This window comes from Siniperca chuatsi, linkage group LG17 (assembly GCF_020085105.1).
Source record: "Siniperca chuatsi isolate FFG_IHB_CAS linkage group LG17, ASM2008510v1, whole genome shotgun sequence".
NCBI lineage: Eukaryota > Metazoa > Chordata > Actinopteri > Centrarchiformes > Sinipercidae > Siniperca > Siniperca chuatsi.
The window spans coordinates 10,070,743-10,090,632 of NC_058058.1; the positions used below are offsets into that span (position 1 = coordinate 10,070,743).

At 41.0% G+C, this 19,890-nt stretch overlaps 1 protein-coding gene across 1 annotated transcript in view; it reads right to left on the minus strand.

The window, feature by feature from the left end:
- The window catches only part of LOC122864804 (dolichyl-diphosphooligosaccharide--protein glycosyltransferase subunit STT3B), an 80,735-nt gene extending 70,830 nt beyond the window's left edge, over nt 1-9,905 (minus strand). Inside the window, exon 1 of the mRNA XM_044172486.1 lies at nt 9,364-9,905. Within this exon, the coding sequence (XP_044028421.1) occupies nt 9,364-9,623 (260 nt within the window). The 5' untranslated portion in view covers nt 9,624-9,905. The remainder of the gene's footprint in view (nt 1-9,363) is intronic.
- Nucleotides 9,906-19,890: the final 9,985 nt, after the last annotated feature.

The following is a 19,890-nucleotide window of genomic DNA, read 5'->3' on the forward strand; positions in this document are numbered from 1 at the left end:
ATAAGCTGAGTTGAGCTATTTTAACTATTTAGTAATGCTTTAGAGATACTTTAAGTGGCTGATCTTATTAAATAGGCTCTGCTGTAAGTAGTCTATCAGCTACAGAAGACATTCAATTTAACCTGAGGCCGAGGCAGACAAAATAATAAATCAACCCTATCCTCCCTGCATAAAAAACATAAAGCATAGACATTACACATGTACATGCACACACAAACAAACTGATGAAGCAATGTTTGGAACAATGAAATCTCTTTGGCTCCACCACCAAAGCCTCCCTCAGATTGGATGCCTGGCAGGCATTAATTTCTTCTCTCCATCCCCGCCTCCTACCATCCTACCACTGGTTCTCTCACTCCTCCTTTCTTCTCCTCTCTGTATGCAGGTGCGCTCGCCCACAGAGCTACATGCTGACTCCTGTCAGTAAGAGGACACGCATGTATGATAAGCACAGATCCTCTCTGTTCCCTCTGGCCTTCTTTCACCCCAAACCATCCAGAAAGCATCAAGGACCAGTTCAAAGCCGACATGAAGGAGAAAAGGAAAACACTACAATATTCAAGAATTGTCTGACCAACAATGATCTACAGTGACTACAGACAATGTCACAAGAGTGTCAATCAAGCAGACATTGGGTTTTCTCATGCAAGTATAACTCCACTTGTTTACCCTTGGGATAAGCCCTACTTTAGGTTTGAGTCTGCACATGCATTATCTACACCTGTTGGTCTTTCATTGTGTGGTTTTTCTCAGCAGTTCTCATTCTTTAAGAACACATGCAAAGTCTGATTTTGCAACCTCTTACCCAAAATCTAAGACTAAGACCACACCCTGTACACTCTGGCCAATATTACTTCAACATGTCTCAGTTCACTGAGATGGAAGAGCGAAGGGATGTCTGTGGTGGTGGTGCAGGGGAAACTCGAAGCAAGAGGACTGCTGACCAGTCACACACTTCTACAACTGATGCACACAATGCTATAAGAAAACACAAGCGCCAACGCACTCACACAGGCATTCAAAAGGAGTGCCGTCAATTACAGCCTTACATTTGTTAAGCGGACACGTCGCTCCTTCTGTTTTTCCGCAGACGGGTGGGTTCTGCAGGCTCGGTGGTCATGGGACAACAATCACATCAAAGCGCACATGACAACACAGAACAAACAGCTTGACAAAAGCTGCATCAACCACACATCTCCACTCTGCGTGACACACACTGATGTGTGTGTGTGTGTGATCATTAAGTGTGTCCAGTGTTTCCTGTAGCATTTTCTGTAGATGAGAACACAGGGGATAAATTTAGTTCTGCTACCCAGATTTGTTTCTGGGCCCACTCCAAGATACGTTCCAGCTGAGGATACAGTATTAGACACAATGCTATTTGGACATTTATATCAAGACATATTAGGTCTGCACAATACAAGGAGAACAGTGCAAAAATACAGGCTGTGATATGACAATATCCATGTGTACTTTCTGAAATGTACTTGCTAAAGCACACTTTGAAATTAAACCCTCTAACAACTATATCAACATAAAATTACTTACATAATCCTTTTATTAGAGAAAGTCTTATTTTTCTTCAAAATAACACCTTTCATCAGCATCATTGGAACCTTTGAAGTAACATTTTCAAAGACAAATACTTAAACTTGCTGTATGAATAAAAAACCAGTGGTTCAGTCCGGTGCAAACAATAACGTTGTTACAATTGAGCTATCAGCAGCTGTGAGGTGACTACCCACACTACAAGTGTTTCAATGATTAGTGCAAACTGTCCTTCAAACAAACACCAAAGCTGTCAAAACAAGTAAATGTGAACAACTTAAAATAATAAATTGTAAAAAAACCTACATTACCTTCTCTATCTAAAAACCAAAGTGCTACTTTATTACAGTGCCGAACCATATAGGTTCACATGTTCACATCAATGCTCTTCTCCGTGTCATCTGTTAGCATTCAAACCAAAAGGATACAGTAATTTGGAAACAGATGATAAGCACTACAATACGGGAATCTGTGGTATAATTTCAATTGTTTGGGGGTAGTGAATTTTCATCTACATTTTTTCTAACCAAAGAGACAATTTTTTAAAAATATTTTTGCTATGAAACCACAGCCTGAAATAAAGTAACTGAATTAAACTGTGGAGGCCCACTGCTGATTAGTGAATGTACGGTATAGGAAACACAGCAATCTACATCCTAGATATGGAGATGTAAGCACCAAGCTTGGGCGTAATCAGTTGCTTGTGTTGCACTGCTGCCATGTCTGAAAGTTATAGGAGTACAAGATCACACTCTTTAGCCTTCAATAAAGAGCAAAGATTTGGAACACAGTGCTCAAAGCTGTCGGAGGACAATGCTCTTAAAATCTCATTAGTGAACAACTGCCAAAACTAGCGAGAAGACTGCGATTCAGAAAGGTGGGGCAGAAGACCAACTCAAGGTAATTTACAATCAATAGCAGCCATGGTTACATTGTACTGTAGCTTTGGCAAGCAGTGGGTTATGCTGAACCTCTCCCACCCCCATGTAATTAAACAAACACTTAACTGGCTCCCAACACCCTGTGAAGCTTATAATGTGCGGGTGAGCACACAAACACAAATATTGCTCTAATTGTGCAGCAGAGGCAATTCATCATGCTAACAAATTGGGCAACCTCTCAGTGCCATTATCCTCCATCAAGGCATCTGTGACTCGTGTGTCCACTGGGCTGCTGACAAGCACCTCTTGTTAGGCGGCAATCTTGCAAGCACTTTCAGAATGGCCCGACCAAATCGGCTGACAGGCAAAATTGTGGGTTAAAAACTAGGGCATCAGCTACCTCAATTCAGTGTGAATGGATCAACCAGTGCCTTTCACCTTTATACTCTGTATATTGAACTTTATTATTGTCCTGGAATAGCTTGTAAAAAGCTTAATGCACAAATTGTAGCACATTATCCACAGCCGAGAGGATAACCTCAGAATAGAGGTTACGAAAACACAAGGAGGAGATTCAACTAAGCAGTCAAGTGACATAGAAATGGTCATGCTATAATTAGCACACCTCGGATTCACAGACTCCCCTGCTACGCCTGACGCTCGTCCTCTGGGAGGCCTGGCCTGGGAAATAGCACTTCAGGGTATTCAGCATCGTCAGGGTCTTGACATCAAGTATCCTGACTGAGGAAAAAGCAGCAAATCGAAAAGTTCTGCAAGAGCGCATAAAAAACTGATTGTGTTGGCTTTCTCGTGTCCTGTGAGTGCTGTGATATGACTTCTGTGCAAGGAGGCTGGAATAGAGACAAAAGAGTTGGAGCCAATATAGTCATTACCTTTGGCACAGAGGTGTGCTGTGAAATGGCTAATAGGTTGCCGTGGTAACTCCAATCTATTAAACAAAAAATAATGTAAGCCTAGGAAAACAGCCTGTAATGACCAAGGATGGGCACTCACTAAAACTTTTTCTACTGCAGGTAACAGAACACTGTCTCAGTGCTGAATATTTCATAAGCTGTTGGACAGTCAGTCGGGGGTTTAGGCAGGGATCACAGCCCCAGCCAAGAGTCTGGTACGAAGATCAATCACGACTTATTCTCCATTTTCCCACACTACTGCACTAGCTAACATGTTGCTGTGCCAGCAGCCGCTCCTGGGATGGCCTAATCTACTTTGAGATAGACGTCATGTTTTTTGTGTGAGAAAGACAGAAGGAGAGAAAAAAAATGGGGGGAGGGACACAAAAGCTGCAACCCTCACTAATTTTGCTGCCTTTCCAAAAATGCTGGTAGAAACATCACTTGTGGGGAGATTTCATTTTCACAGCACTTAACTTTCAGCAGAGACTGTATTATCTAAAGGGGTCAGATACACTTTCTGAGGTGTTAACTGATATCAAAGTGTTGTTTTAGATAGTGGAGGATTGTACAAGGCATCTGTGAAACTACTGATATTTCAGGTGTTAAATCACTTCTCTTGTTCTGGGATTAACAATCAAAAGCAGGTGAATATCACTGGATGTTTTCTTTGTGTCTTAGTAGTGTCAGTGCCTCCAAAAAGGTCTGAGATTCTGTATCACTTTCCATCTGTACTGGTGTTAGAGCTGCCAGTTTTGCAGGTTTCCCCACCCAGATAATTAGGATATTAACTGAGCCAATGAAAGTGGTTGCTACAATTTTTAGATAAGAAAAATTCAAATCTGCTGCACACAAATTTTGCAGAGTACAAGAGGAGAGGCAGGTGAAAGAGAGCATGCAGGCAAGCAGGATCAGCTGAAAGAAAGAGCAGAAATAAGGTGATGTGTTCTGATAGTTTTAGGAGCATGTAAGGCTGTTTTCCAATGGGCTCTTGGGCTGAAAATCTTCTCTTAACCTGGCAACGCAGCTGTGGTGAGTATGCACACAGATGGCACCCAAACACTACAGCAGCAGATGGCACAAATACTACAATCCCAACTGTCTCTTGCCTTAAACCTGAACATAACCCTTTCAACTTATCTAAAACAACTTCAAGACTTATATTTCTAATAAAATTAAACTAAGCCCGGGTTTCTGATTTGACAGGCATATGTATAACCACTTTTGCAGTGCAACTATTTTAGCACTCTAGCCAGTTTTAGCCATCATAACCAACACCAATGACTCGATAATAATAATAATAATAATAATAATAATAATAATAATAATCATCATCATTTTAGTTTATATAAAGTTAAAAATAACCAAAAATGAAAGTTACCAAACCTCCACATTATGCCTTAAAATACTGGCTTGATTAAGCCGATAGAGTAGTGGCCTGCGATGTGCCCAATCCACATTAAATATAGTTTCTTTGTCACTGTCGTTATAAAAAATAGTGTTTCCACTATCAGTTGCATTAATTTTGTCACGACGGGTCACCAACTCAGTTCTCAGTGCCACAGACAATTCCATGACTCATGTTACTTTGCATCAAAAGGATTCAAATGAGTTTCATGCTTATGCAGATTTTAAATTTGGGGAAAAGCAGCACTGGTATTAATCGGTACTTGGTATCGGCAGATACCATGAGCTGAGGAATCTGAATATTGGGAGAGAAAAAAGCTGGATCCATACATCTTAAGTTAAAGGGGTGGTACGTGTTTCTGCCATGATATAGAGCGAACAACACAGCAAGTAATGTAACTAATGTTAGCTAGGTTGTGGGTTAGCAAACTGTACCTACAGTTGCTGCTGCGACGCTAACAGCCAGAGAGGACGAGACGTTTCCCAGAGCCAGCAAACCAGCTCCAGCGAGACTCACAACTCTCCTGCCACTATAGCTATATAACGTCACAACAACAGCATATCTTGGCAAACTAGAAAGTAAGCTGGATGTCTGTGGGCAAGTAATTTAACGTAACCTGACACACAAATCATGGCTGGAATAGTGTTGTCTGGCACGGTCCGAGCCACTTGGTTTCCGATTTACAGAGGCCGCTTTAGTGGTCTTGGGTAGTAAAAGCTAACATCCCATATGACACACTGTAAGCATCCATCTGGACCTTGAACAAAGCTCCAGTCATGCGAAGCAACAGCAGTTCTGATGCCGACCGGTCGAAGAGAGACTAAGAGTGTAAGTGTGTGACTGTAGATGTGTATGTCTGTGCTGCCATACCCGAGTATCCAGCTCATTATTTGCTTGACAGAGATGCTTCTTTTCCCCTCACTCTACTGTCAGAATGGACCCTATTTCCTGACATAACCATGGTGGAAAAAACTTGACTACTTCCAAAGAAAGATTCCCTCCCATACACACATATATGGACCACACCATGCAGCTTTCAGTCTAGGTAAATTTTCCTTCCAGTAACTCAAACTGGACAGAGAAGTTGTATAAAAGTCAACTCAGGGAGCAGTAACAAATCTTACTTATACTAAAATAACATGATATTTTTGTATGTGCAGGGTAAAGTCTAGCAGGCAGTCATAACAATATTTTTAGCACAAATCATCCACTAACTCCTTGCCAATTAAGAAGATTGAGCATTAATTTGGAGTTGGTTAAAGAAAGTGAAATGCATTTTTAAGTCAGGACCGCATCAGAAATGAATTACTTTCATGAATGGAGAAGACAAAAAATGTCACCTGAATGCCAACGAAAGACCGCCTGGTCTTAAATTGATCAACAAATATTAGGAAAGCAAAATGAGCACAGCCAGATAACAGGAAAGTTATATCAGGGACTCGTCTACAAAATTGGTGCAGCTTGTGGTGTTTGCATAATGCAGAATAAGCTTGACATTTTGGTGCTTGTAAATCCAATCTCGATTCTTTAAATTGCCAGCTTGTTTATACCGTAATGGTTAGCTGCAGATAATTTAAAGCTCTTCGCAGAGAGAAAAATCAATAACAGCATCCAAGCATTTAGACGACAACGGCACTAATCATGTGTCTCTGGGAGTGACTGCCACTTCCAATCAGCATCCTATGTTCCTACAGTTGTAAAATACACGTTTTCTTTTCTCGCTGTCAAAAAAGGTGAGGAAATTATAATACGCAATACAATATAATCAAAACCTGCTTTTTAGACCAACCTTATTTCTGAGAGTCAACAGAAGATACCAGAATAAATCTTTAAAAAAAAGGTCCCATATTGTAGAAAGTGAGATTTCCATGTCTTTTTTTTTATTATAAAGCAGGTCTAGGCACTATATAAATACTGTGAAAGTATCAAAACGCTCAATCCATGGAGAGATGCACACAGCCTGTATTCAGAAACTGTGCCTTGAAACAAGGCGTTGTGACAAATGCACAACTGTGCTGCTAGCCTTCCTATTAGCTGACTCTACACAGACTGGAGATCAGAGCACCAGCAGCCCAAAGCTCCTGTACAAGAAGTGTTTACACCAACACTCCCCCAGTTCTCCGAGCAACCAGTCCAGGCAGAGTCAGCTAATAGGACGGCTAGCTGCACGGCTAACTAGCTAACGTCAGCTACACTTAGCAGCAGTTAACAACTAAAGCTATGTGTCCATCAGGAAACTCCGTAAATCACCAAAAGTTGAAGCAGAGCAGCCAGAGGATATCAGAGGGAAGAAAGTATTTTCATAAAACATAATCCAGTTTCACCAAAATCAGTGAATAAAGTTCTGTTTTTGTACAGCAATCAGTGACACCCGGCCCCCTGAAACACTCCGTTCTGGCGGCGTCTATCGTCGTGGTGCTCAGAAGCACTGGGTGTTGCCCCTCGGCAGGCATCAGAAGAAAGTGGGCTTTTAGGGAGGGGGTCCTGAGACAGGAGCTAAAACAGCTTGTTTCAGACAGAGGATGAACTGAGGGGCTGCATAAAGGGCCAGTATAAGTATAGTATACAAGTATAAGCTAAATAAGGATTTTTATTAAACTGTGAATCATGCAAAGCTGCTCTAGTGGAGTGCCAGAATAAAAATCTAGAGCTGGAAATGAGCGCAATATGTCTTCTTTAAATAATGTTCCAATTAGTATTCTTGGCAAAAACAGTACTCACTGGGGTCAGGTTTATGTGTTAATCTATACAAAACTCTAGTGTTATGGCCTCCATACACGCTGAAGGATTTCCGAGAGCAATTGTATAAATGTAGGGCAATAGTTCTCGGCAAGCTGATAAGGATTACACATGGGGTCAAAAGATGACTAGAGGGGGGGAGAATGTTGCAAGATTTATAAATAGACTACTGCAAATATATTTCTGGTGTAAATCTGTTTTGATAAATGTATTTTCCGTATAAAATGATTTTTTGGCAGCAATAATAACCAAGTAGACCACCCTAAAAATATAAAAACCAGTACTTTGTGGATGAATTCACAATTTAGCACATTTAAGCCTGCAACATACGGTTTCATCCAAGCATTGCTTTGTTTTCGGGATCCAATAGAAAACATTTTAAGAACAACAGATGTAGACGACTCATAGCTGCAAGGGCTTTTAAACTTTTGAATATCAAAGGGTGCCTTTGCTTTCTTTTCTGTGACATGTTGCCAAAGAACTGTGCAGTTTTAACTCTCTAACTGTGGAAACTGATGCTGCTTTATAGCCTCACACTGAAGCAAATCTGCTCCTACTTTCACTGTGAAGTGCAGCAAAACACTATAGGTTATATACCAACTGTGTGACCACCCAGGACATTAATCGGATGTATGAAGACTGTAAAGAAAGAATGCAGATTTAATGGGAATACTCATTAACGGTGCTAAGGTCAGTCACTGGTCCAAATTCCAGTCTCAAAGCTGGATCAAGCTCATCTCAACCATGTGGGAACCTCTCATACCCCCAAGGCTTGGCCCTTGGCTATAAAATGCAATCAAGTTATCAACATAATTGAAGAGGCAAGTGTCACCCTGAACAAGATGGAGCACCTGTCCTTGAAAATTAATAAATGAATGCATCAGTCGTGCTGTCTGAATGCCACAGAGTGTATGAGAGCAGTGAGGGAATGACAGTGCATTGCAACCAGGCGGACACTTGTGGGCCCATGTGACACTGTTACAAAGCGAAATAATCCTGCATTGTGATGACAGACACACCAGACCGGATCAGTTGGCTTCCGGGTTATAAACGGTCTGCTTTTTATGATGAGCACCGGCTGTAATTTGCCCGAAAGCCTGGCAGTCCAGTATGCATTTCTCCACTCAACATTTATAAAAATCAACAGCAAGTTGTGTTTAACTCACTCTATCCCAGGAGTAAAACAGCTCTCAATCATATCGACCACCGCTGAAGCGATTATCCGCATATACGCAACCATTTCAACTTCACCCGCTCGCACTGAATTGAGTTTTAAATGAATTAAAACACGCGCTGAGTACAGAAACTCATGCATGTCTTCCTCCCGGTTATTCACACGTTTTCCTACAATCTAAAAAAAAAAAAAAAAAGTTGTACCTGCAGGTGAAGCCTCCTCATACGGCTCACTGCAGATATCGTTCAGTATCAACTTAGGTGAATGCTAAATCTACGTTGGAGTTGTCAAACCAGACTAGCTAGCTGCGTGTCACGCGCATCATCACATTTAAATGTCAAGGTCCCACAGACTGACTAACACATCAGGCCACTGACCACATTTTCAAAGTGTTTGCCCCAGCGACATCAGAGAAAAATCCTGTCGTTGGTCATTATGGGAAAAACAACTGTTTATCTTGACTGTGAGGAGCTAACGTTAACAAAACATCAAACTAGTTAAAGCTGTGATCAAAACAGTCGCTGTTATTGTGCCGACTTCCAAGGAGTAAAATAATACAGTTAAATTAATATACGTTATCTTTACATTTCTTAAAAAGACCCCCTGGAGCGATCTGGACCTCAATCTCTCTCCCATTGCCACTACAAGCAACTGTTACCAGGGACTCAACCTGACCTGACAAACGCTAACTTAGCTTACCATGGATCAAACTCGTGGATGATGCTCTCGAACCGGATCACCGCGAAAAGTCTGGAGCTGAATCCGGCCAGGCAGGCCAGGAACAGAATGCTAAACGACAGTAAAGACTGCCACCCTGCTGGCTGTGTCAGTCCGCCAGACAGGCCTCCTTTGCCCCCTCCTCCACCCGCGGCGCCGGGTCGGCTGTTCCCGTGGACCGAGCCCCCGGCATTGGTGGACGCTTTGTGCTTGCCGTCGCTGGCTGCGTGGTGTTCCGCCATTTCTGCGTGCAGTGTCGGTTGGATTTGCTAGAGCGTCCCTCCTGCCACGCTCCCGTGTCTCCCTCCACTTCGTACTGTCGTAAACTCCCTTAGTTTATGCCCGCTCTCCTTGGGTAGTCTCTCTCCTGAGTTCTCCGGGCATATATATATATGTTTTAATTAAGTATCGTTTCTCCGAGAGACAGCCGTTACATCCCGAAACGCACGCTCATGCGCCACATACAGAGCCTGCAACAGTCAATTCGCTTCACGATTGAACGCCGGTGGAAAGGGGCGGGAGGGCTGCGATAGGCGGGGCGTTAGAAAGCTCTGGCGGCCTCTCACAGATCGACAGGTACGAGAGGGCGGGGTTTTACGTCTTTAAGCCAATCAGAGACCAACTGTAGCTAGATAGACAGATGAGTCCACCAATGGAAATACAGTAAATTATTGTTGCGACTGATTGAAATGAGGATTATCCCCTGTTATATATAAAATTGAGTCATTCTGGTGCTCACTATAAATAAAATCCTTATTACTCGGCTTAAAGTTGGCTATATAGAGTTGAATTAGTCATTTTTCATAAAGAATAACAAAGAGTAGATAATGTGCACATAGCCCAAAATCTAAAAGGGAATGGTTTCCTTGCAGCTAAAAGCTATAGGCAGGTGCGTGAAGATAAATGTTCTCTATGAGTGCAATACTTCTGTTGCCCTTGGATGTTCTAGACTGGGTGGTGGAGTGGTAATAAAGATTGATGTGTCTCATCATTATTATGTCCCTCAGCAAAGACAAGAACACAACATTCATCATTCTCTTAAACTCAGGATGTACTTTCACAACTTCCCCCGAAGCCTTAAAAGACTATATTGGAATAAGACGCCTTTTTTGAACATTTCAAATAAATGCTCAAGTTTTTGATTGATTGTATACATTCAGTTTGTGCTTGCACAGTTTCATATAACCATGAGACAGAGGCAGGAAGTATTATTGATTTATCTGAGAGGTGATTCACTCCAAAAGGAGGAAAAACAATAGTCCGGCAGTTCTCTTCTGTGTAATATCATAGATAGAGACAACTTTGTTCTGAAGTCAGAGTGGATAAAAAATCTTTTTCTCATCTCCTCTAACATTTGTTGCATATAATGCTGCTTTATGTGAATCTAACCTACTGCACAGTACTACATCTTACATGGAGGTTACCCTTGTAGCATTGTACACCCAAAGGAGCCTGTTGCCTACACAAGCAGCAATGTGACCTCCAGAACATTATTATAAATTTAAATCATGAATTAATAGTGTTTATGTATTGCACCAGATTTCAATATCCATTACTTTGGGTAATTTATGGGGCTGTTGCGGCATACTTGGGCAATAACTACTTACAGGTTTTAAAGGGAATGGATGCTTTTCTGTTTACAATATAAAACAAGTTGTTAATTATGTCCACTTTAGTACCTTTGATTTGAGAGTAGCGCATTTGCTGGTTTGAAAACTTCACAAATTGCCCCAAATTTCCATCTTTACTTTCCATCAACAGTGTTTACAGCTACCCTGTCACCCATAAGATCATGATTTAAAAAATGCAAATGAAATATTCATGTAGACGAATTGGACTGAAGTTTGAGAAGGCTTAGCACAGCTTTGGATCGAGGCTATCTTCTGAAGAGGCGAGGAGGAGATAAGAGGGAGATGAGATACAGCATTGGAGAGACGGGGAGATGGAGGGCCGATAATAAAGGAGAGTAAAAGGATGATTATGAAAATTGATGGGGGTCATCATGGAGAGTAGATGGAGTGGCAGGAGTGGATAAGAGTTTTGAGTTCATAAAGAGATCACAGAGACCAAAGCTGACAGCATCACAGACAGTATCGCAGGCATATGCTGCAGATGAAAGTCAGTGCCAAAAAGAATTCATGCATACAGACACCCCCACAGACATACACATACACACCCGGCAACATTGTATAAAGATACAAGGCATGCAAACACATGTAATCCCACACACGCATAAGCACATGCATACTGATGACTACATCTTTATGTACGCTCTAGCACACACACAACCTGGCACGCACACAGTTCTTCGATCATTCATCAGGGCCTGTTTATGCCACTCTACCCCTTCACCTTTTTCCCTCTACCTTCAAATTCTGAATGGTTGACCTTTGAGACAAATAGAAATGCAGGCTGTGAAGATTGCTTCAATTGCATCTATTGTCAAAAGGCCAAGCCCAGATGAAAGCCAGCCAAAATGAGTGCTGTTGCCAGGCAGGGCAGCTTTGCTTTCCTCCGTCTCCAGAGGCAGACTCTGTCTTTCTTTTCTGTTTTTTCTCCCAAGAACATTACAGACTTGCCGGGTTTATGCTTGGCATTCTTGGGTGTCTACACTTCTTTACTTTGCCAAAGGCCAGTCGTGCAAAAAAAAAAGGAAGCTTAAGATGCCTGGCATGAAACACTCTGCACCTTTCTCTCTGTCTCATCTCTCTCTGCTTTGACTGCATGTGGGAGGGAGTTAGAAAGCGAGAGAGAGAGGTGTCACAACTGGTCAAGATGATAATTATCATTATGCCCGTTTTTACACATTTTAAAGTAAACTGATGTAATTGAAAATGGTGCATCCAGCAAATCCTGAAAGCTACAAACAGCTACAGTATCATTTAGGTGCAGTACTGACTGGCTTCAGCAATATGTCTCAAAATGCTAAATAATCTCAGATCTCTCAATCAGTTGTGCATGTTGTTATGTAAGCATGTGGGACAAAGCAAAGAATCCTCTGTGAATATGCTGTCTCTGATGAAAGCAAAGTTGCTGTATACTTTTAAAGGAAGCCTTCAATATAATGCAGATGGTAAGGAAGGAGGGAAGGAATCTGATGTTGTCATTTGTTTTTAAAGCAAGCAGTGTGAAGAATGTCTGAGAAGCAGGCACATAATGTTCCCAGATTCCTGACATCCTTGCAACACACATCAGTGAAAGCTGTGCAATGGAAGTGGGGGGAAAAAATCACAAATGAGAATTATAGATCCATGTTTTATCTATACCCACTTTGTCCCATTGAGGGTCATTTATAGGGGCTGGAGCCTTTCCCAGCATGCAGTGGGTGGAAGGCAGAAAACACTAAATTGATTGCCAATCCATCACCGGGATAACACACAGAGTCAAACACATTCACACACCTATGTAGAGTCTTCCATTCACCAGCTTTCTGTCTTGCAAACTATACATAGAAAATACATTTGCGACCGGGATCTCATTGTTGTGTTCATTTTGGGCAGTGTTGTTAAGTTGTCATTGTCTTTTAATTCACTTGGCATTGCTCTCCTCTAATTGCCCTGTGCATCATTTACATGTGCAACCTAACGGGGGAAATCCATTCAGTACATTCGATCAAAAAGCATGGCAGAACAGGATGTTTGCTCATTGTGAGCGTAGCTTTAAAGACTCCATGGAGTCTTTCTGTGTGATCCAGTGGAAGAGGATGATTAGCCAGTGCCTGGGGATCGCCACAGCACACACCAATCTGCACCGCAATCATTAACAGAAATGAGAGCACTTATAGAAAAGCACTTAGCATCACAATGAGGTGCTGCATCCAACTGTTTTGAACTATTTATTTACCTGTCGCCAACAGAGAGTGAGACAGTCTGTTTTAACACTCCCTGAGAAGCTGTATAACATCATCAATAATTGGCTCAAGGTCAAGTTCCATGTGTCATAAAAATAATTCCTTATTTAAATCAGAAAACAATGTATTCAGGTTTGAAGAGGTTTCTATGACAACAGAGTTTAATGACATCTTGAGTGCAAGGATGAGTCAGAGGATGAAACAAATGAAACACAAAAACACGAGTAGTGACCTGAGGTAACTTCTACTTGAGAATGTGGGGTCTTTCACCGAGTGCACGGGGTTACCTATGTGGCCTCATCAGTGACACACCATTTCACACTGAGCATGCCTCATTTCTCCAACAGCCAATGGGGCACAGAGAGGCAGTTAAATCTACTAGATGTGAACATGACCCACTCAGTCCCAGGCAACACATGGAGATGATGCTCTACAACTGCGCAACATCTTAATCTTGACTTTGATGGAAGGTGTGCTGGCATGGGATCAGCTATGGGTTTCACCTTGTATGGTAGGACTGTTAATCTTGATAATGTCATGGTGGATCTACTGATTATCTATAGCACTGCATTACTTAGCTATTCATATGCACCATGCACAGTCAAGCTCGGAGTCTTTCTTTAAAGAAAATTGCTTGTTGTGATAGAATACGAAATTGCATGATAAGCTCCTATCTTCACAGAATGTAGTGTGATCTATCATCCCGGAGATCAGAGAGCTTTTGCTCAATTTATAAGGCTGCATCTGCCTCAGGATGCCATTGCATTCATTGCATTCATCTGTCATTTTCCAAAGCATATGAAAAGTTATTTCTCCCTAAGAGGCTGTGAGCTGCAGAGGCAATGACAGTTTCGATTGAAAATGTATTTTCATTTTTTATTTGATTATAAAAATACTTTGATCTACCACATCTCCAAGAAGGGAACAAAGCAATCAATTTCATAATCTTGCCAATGAAAGCTTCCATTTTTGACAACTTAAATAAAAAATAAATAAGAATGTATCATCGTTTTTGATAAAAGTCAGATTGTTGCGTCTTTATTTTACCCGAAATCAGAATTTCAAATAATAACACAGTCACAGAATCTATCGTTTTCATTTCTAATCAGGCTTTTAATCACAATAATTATCCCATGAAATTATATTAAAATGATGCAATTATTGAATTGAAAAGAAAATCACTTTCAGTTAATCTTGTTTTTCTGAGAACAACTCAAAAATATATCAGCATAGAAAATTGCCTGCAAACATTCACAGTTCATCACATTCATCAAGACTGATTGTGACCTGTCGACACAGTTGAAAGTGCCTGCAGTGATGCTGTAATTCCTATTGGCATACTGCATAAAAAGTTTATATATATTCATTTGATAGAGCAAAAGCAAGAGCGAGAGAGAAATGGGGAAGAATAAGGAGGAGTGAGGTACTAACCTGAGCTCAACAGAGATATCAACTGTCTGCAGGCAGAATGTCAGAATCTGAAAAGTTGGCATGCATTTCTACCTCTTCAGAATAACAGCCGCCTTATCAACATTTCCCTTGCTTTGGTATGGTTCGAGCAGCCTCTGCGTGATGTCTTTTGAGGGGGCTTGCTATTCAGATATGAGAAATGTAGTGCGTAGACAACAGTTGAACTTGGTCTGACATTATCCCAGCGGGAGATAAAAAAATATGACTCACGTGTTGAAAATTGAAGTGTGCCTCCCAATTTCCCAGCTGCCTCAGTTTGACAAATGACCCTTCTTTCACTTTCCTGGGTGGCCAACATGGGCTGTCTCAATTCAGAAGACAGCAGATTTTTGTGATATTGTCTGAAACCTCTGTGGCAAAATTACAGCAACAGCATTCAAAACAAGAGAAGCAAACCCAGCTTACTAATATTATTCTGCTGTGGTAACAAAGCACGTCTCTCCAGTTCTTTGAAGTTTATGAAGAGATCAAGCATAAATGTCATATATGTTTCTCACAAACAATGGATATTTTGACTGAATTCCAAGACAACTTCTAACTGCATTTGCCTCGCTCTCATCTTGAATTAATTTTTTTATTTTATTGACTACAAAGATTTTTTGTGAAGCTTTTGTGTTCTATGAACACCAAACAACGCTTGTTTTTTTGTTTTTTTTAAAAAGCTCTTTTGTATAATGTGCAAATGCATTAAATTAAAGGCCAACTCTGGTCTTTTTTCTGACCAACGAGCATTCTGTAACGGTGGTTCAATACCAAGTGGCCCCTTGGTCAGGACTATGCATCTCTGTGCTCAGCCCTGTGTTCAATCGATTCTCCTGCAGGTTGCCCACGATCGGTCATCTGACAGAACACAATTCACGCCTCCAAAATAAACTTAAACTCAGCTGGACTCTCCAATAAATATGGGGGAGATGGGATGAGGTGGAGGGAGAGACGAGGGGTGCAGGATGGGCAAAAGAGACACAGGGAGGGGGAGAGAGAGACAGAGAGTGCCAGCTTTCGGTAGGCTGTTTAGTGCTGGTGATGTCATCGCTGACAATGCCTCTGCTGTGCACCAGAAGGACACAGTACACACATCTGAAGTTTAAATCTTAAGCACACAAATCTTTGCTTCTTCTTTTAACAAATGTGTGATGAGACAATGTTGTTGGTCAACACATACAATTTAGCCTGGTAAAGCAGAGTTTTGACTGATATTTGTTGACTGTAGAGATGTATTTCCAGACAAAAAAGCACTCTATATAGCATTTTAAAAGAATGATTTGACATTATGGGAAATATGCTTATTTGCTTTCTTGCCAAGAGTTAAATGAAAGGATGGATATCACTCTGTCAGTTAAATAGGAAGCTACATCCAGGAGAAAGTTAAATTAGATGGCATAAAGACTGGAAGCAGGCAGAAACAGCTAGCCTAGCTCTCTCCAAAGTTCAAAAATCCACTTACCGAGCACCTCTAAACTCACCAATTAACACTTTATATCACTTTTATTTAATCCATACACAAACAAAAATGTAGCATGTTAATTAGTGATCTTTAGAGGTGATGGTGGGCGGATTTTTTTAAACCTTTAAACAGGGCCAGGCTAGCTGTTTCCCCCAGTTTCCAGTGTTTATGCTGAGCTAAGCTAACTTTCTCCTGGTTTTAGCTTTATGTTCAATGGACAAACATGAGAGTGGTATTGACCTTCTCACGTAACTCTCAGCAAGAAAGCGAATAAGCGTGTTTCCCAAAATGTAAATCTATTCCTTTAAAAAACAATGGTTGTCAAAGCAGGAAAAAGCACAGGTGTAAATGATAACATTAACAATGGCTTCATTTCATTAGTTGGGCTTTAAGGTGGGGCTCTTTTGCAGCCTTAATGCTAAGATGCAGTGCTTGTATAACACATAAATAACATTTTACAGCAGCATTGTGGAATTTTATTAACGATGATGCATCATTATCATGATTATTTTGTCATATTTTCACACGACTAGTTCCCAGGGATATGTATTTTTATTTATTTTTTTCATCATTTTATGTCTTACATCGACTTTGGTTGACCTTTGAGGAAAACATTTCTCTACATTATTTAATAATGAGCTGTCTATGAAGCCCAAACAGGTTTTAACAATGCTGCAGCTAAAATGGCTGGAGATTAACATCGTCACATCAGGCTTGCTGCAGTCTCTCTTGAAACATTAACTGGAACGGCACAGACATCAGTAAATTATTTCTAAATAGACAAATTACTATGGGACACAGATTAAAGGATATACTGAGCCAAATTAGTCCCAGATCATCATCACATCCTACATGCAACTAAGGGATGATTGATGTAGGGAATTAAGTGGAATGGTATCGTCCTTGTTGGCTCAAATGATCAAATCATTCTAGCTTTTGTTGGAGGGGAAACCACATTATAACTGCCAAGCACTGGTCTTGTTAAATGTAAGCAAACAACACTCTTAATGTAGCCTCCCAAGACAAACAGCTTCAGATCAAACATACTGCCATTTGTGACACAGCTGTGTTTGTCCTTGATAGGCTGTTTTTTCTATTGTTCTATCTAGTGGCTCGCTAGCCGAGTAATGACACTGTAGTTCATTCAGGCATAAGGAAATTAAAGTAATATCAGAACTATCAAGTCCACTGTCATCAGACAAAAATGTCTGAGAGGACAGCAGGGGTAATGGCTCCTAATACACCAGCAGTCTCATCGCTCTCTTGGCCTCGGCTGCCTGCTGCTTTTATCTTAACAGGCACATCATCCCCTGGACAATTGCTGCATGCAATTGTGGCTCAGGGCTTTAAAGTTTCTTCAAGAACGTGACTCCTGCTGCTGACACTATCGCTGCCAATAGCAAAGCTGCACACCCCAAGCGCTTCTTTATAATATGTCAAGCGAACATCTAAATCATATGTGCATTTCGAATTAAAAAAAAGGATTTGTAAATGACTGGAATGGTGGGGGAAATGGCCTCTGACATTAACTGGACCTGGAGAACTGAGATAGGAGGTGATATTGGAGTAAGTTGTCTTCCTTGTCATCTCCTTACTGGAGCTTAAAATATTGTTTAAAGCTCTCACCAACCAACGCACTCCTCAGCAACTTTGATTGATGTATGAGGCGTCACCATGGCAACCAGCATGTGGGAATCATAAGTGACTTTGGCAGGAGAGTATCTCCTGGATTATTAAGACTACCTAAGGGTTGTGTGAGCGTTTGCCTCTTTGCATATACGTGTAAGCAATGACATGTAAACTATTCTTGGCTAAACACTCTGCCTGCTGTTGCCTCCCACTCGAAGGGTTAATTGGGTTAGAAAGTATCATGATTGAGCTGCTGACAAGAATACATGTGGTGCCGCAGGTATGGCGTTTTACACTGGTGTCTTGAGTCCATACTTTCTGATACATTGTGACAGGCGAGTGATGGAAAGTGCTGTGAGGAATGCAGAGAGAGGTACAAAGTGAAAGAATCAGGTTGTTAAGTTATGCTTGCCAACAGCAGCTGTTTAAATGCAATTAGGTCCCACCAAGATACAAAATGACTCCAGTGACTGGTTAGTATGACTCAGTATGACTCTTAAGCAATGGAAAGACCTGTCACATCTTGAGCTCAGCCCCTTCATTTTCACAGTGCAGTGCTTGATTTTTTTACCCTCAAAGCACAAATGTCAGTTCACTGGATCCCGCACTTAAACCCAGTTGGTTACAGAAGGCACAAATGATGTCTTTGTATGCAGCATCCAGTAGAACCGCTACGCCCTCTACTGGTTAAAAGACAAAATGCAGGTGTTTAGGGCAATATTCTACTGTAGTGTTGCTGGCAAGGAAGTAAATAAGTGTGCCCAAGCTCCCATGTTGCCTTAATTAAAACACACAAACTGGGATGGTATCATAGACTGGAGGATTTGTACCAACTGACGATATGGATAGGAGTATTATTAATGCTGAACAGATTGAAAAAAAGTTTAAAAAACAAACCAAAAACTGAAAGACACAACATACAATATAATTTATGTTTTCTCTTTATTATGATTTAGTATTATACAATTGCTGAATCCAAAACTGAGTGAATTCATTTGCAAGGTGAAGCAATATAAACATACATAACGGGATTAAACATAACAGGATTATTGTCGACTGACTCTATGTGCTACATGATTCATGTGTAATTGCTTTACACTTGTCCCACGCTGTTAACCAAACTGCACCTAAGTGTGTGGACCTTTTTGTAGGAGCTCTGTGGCTCCTGCAATAGAAGCTCATTTGAATTTGCTGTTGAAAGATTATTCTTTTACTGACACTAACAAATGTTGTGTCAGTAAAAAAGAAGTGCTTCAGGAGGTATTTGGAGGCACTCACTTTCTTAAATATGTATCTCCCTTTTGAGAACTTGACTCCTTTGCTGCAGGAAAATTAGCATCACATTATTTGATTGTGAAAAATGAAGTGAAATGTTACTTTTGTTACTTTTGACACCCCTTTAGTAATCCATTTATAATATAAAATTAGAAATCATTCATTATCAGCATGTATATCCCACGGTGGTGTCCAATTTATCTGCGGTGCAGCCCACACCAAGTGTGCCTGTGGCATAGCTTATGTAAATAGAGCATGTAAACTGTAGAAAGGGCAATGGAAATCTCCCTATGAGATGACAACACAGCCCACTGTAGCTGATATATCACTTTCCTACTGTTCCCTAGTGCATGTGTTTAACATTTCACGTCAGTGGTGCTGCTTCACAACTGCAGCCGAGGTTAATGTGTTTTGAAAGGCAATTTTGATGTAATAGAATGAAATTGTCACGTAACACATGGCTTGACAGAAGAGAGCTAAAATCACATATAACACAGACCACATACACATACATACTACCAAATTCTCTTCTTGTAGCTTCTCATCCCACTCTAAGCACTGATTTATAGTTTAGTCAAAGTAGTCAGTTTTTGCCTAGTTTTTTAGCAGCACTGGAAAATAGATTCTGGGAGCCACTGGATGAATTAAAAGCAGCTGCCTGCAAGACACAGACAGACAGACAGACAGACAGACAGGCAGAGAAACAGGCAAATAGTGGCATAGACAGGTAGGCAGAGAGCCACAGACAGAAACAGAGACCTGTTCCAGTCTGAGTCAGCTGTGGGCTCAAGATGAAAGGTCTGTCAGTGTCATACACACACTCCGGGCCAGACACTGTATG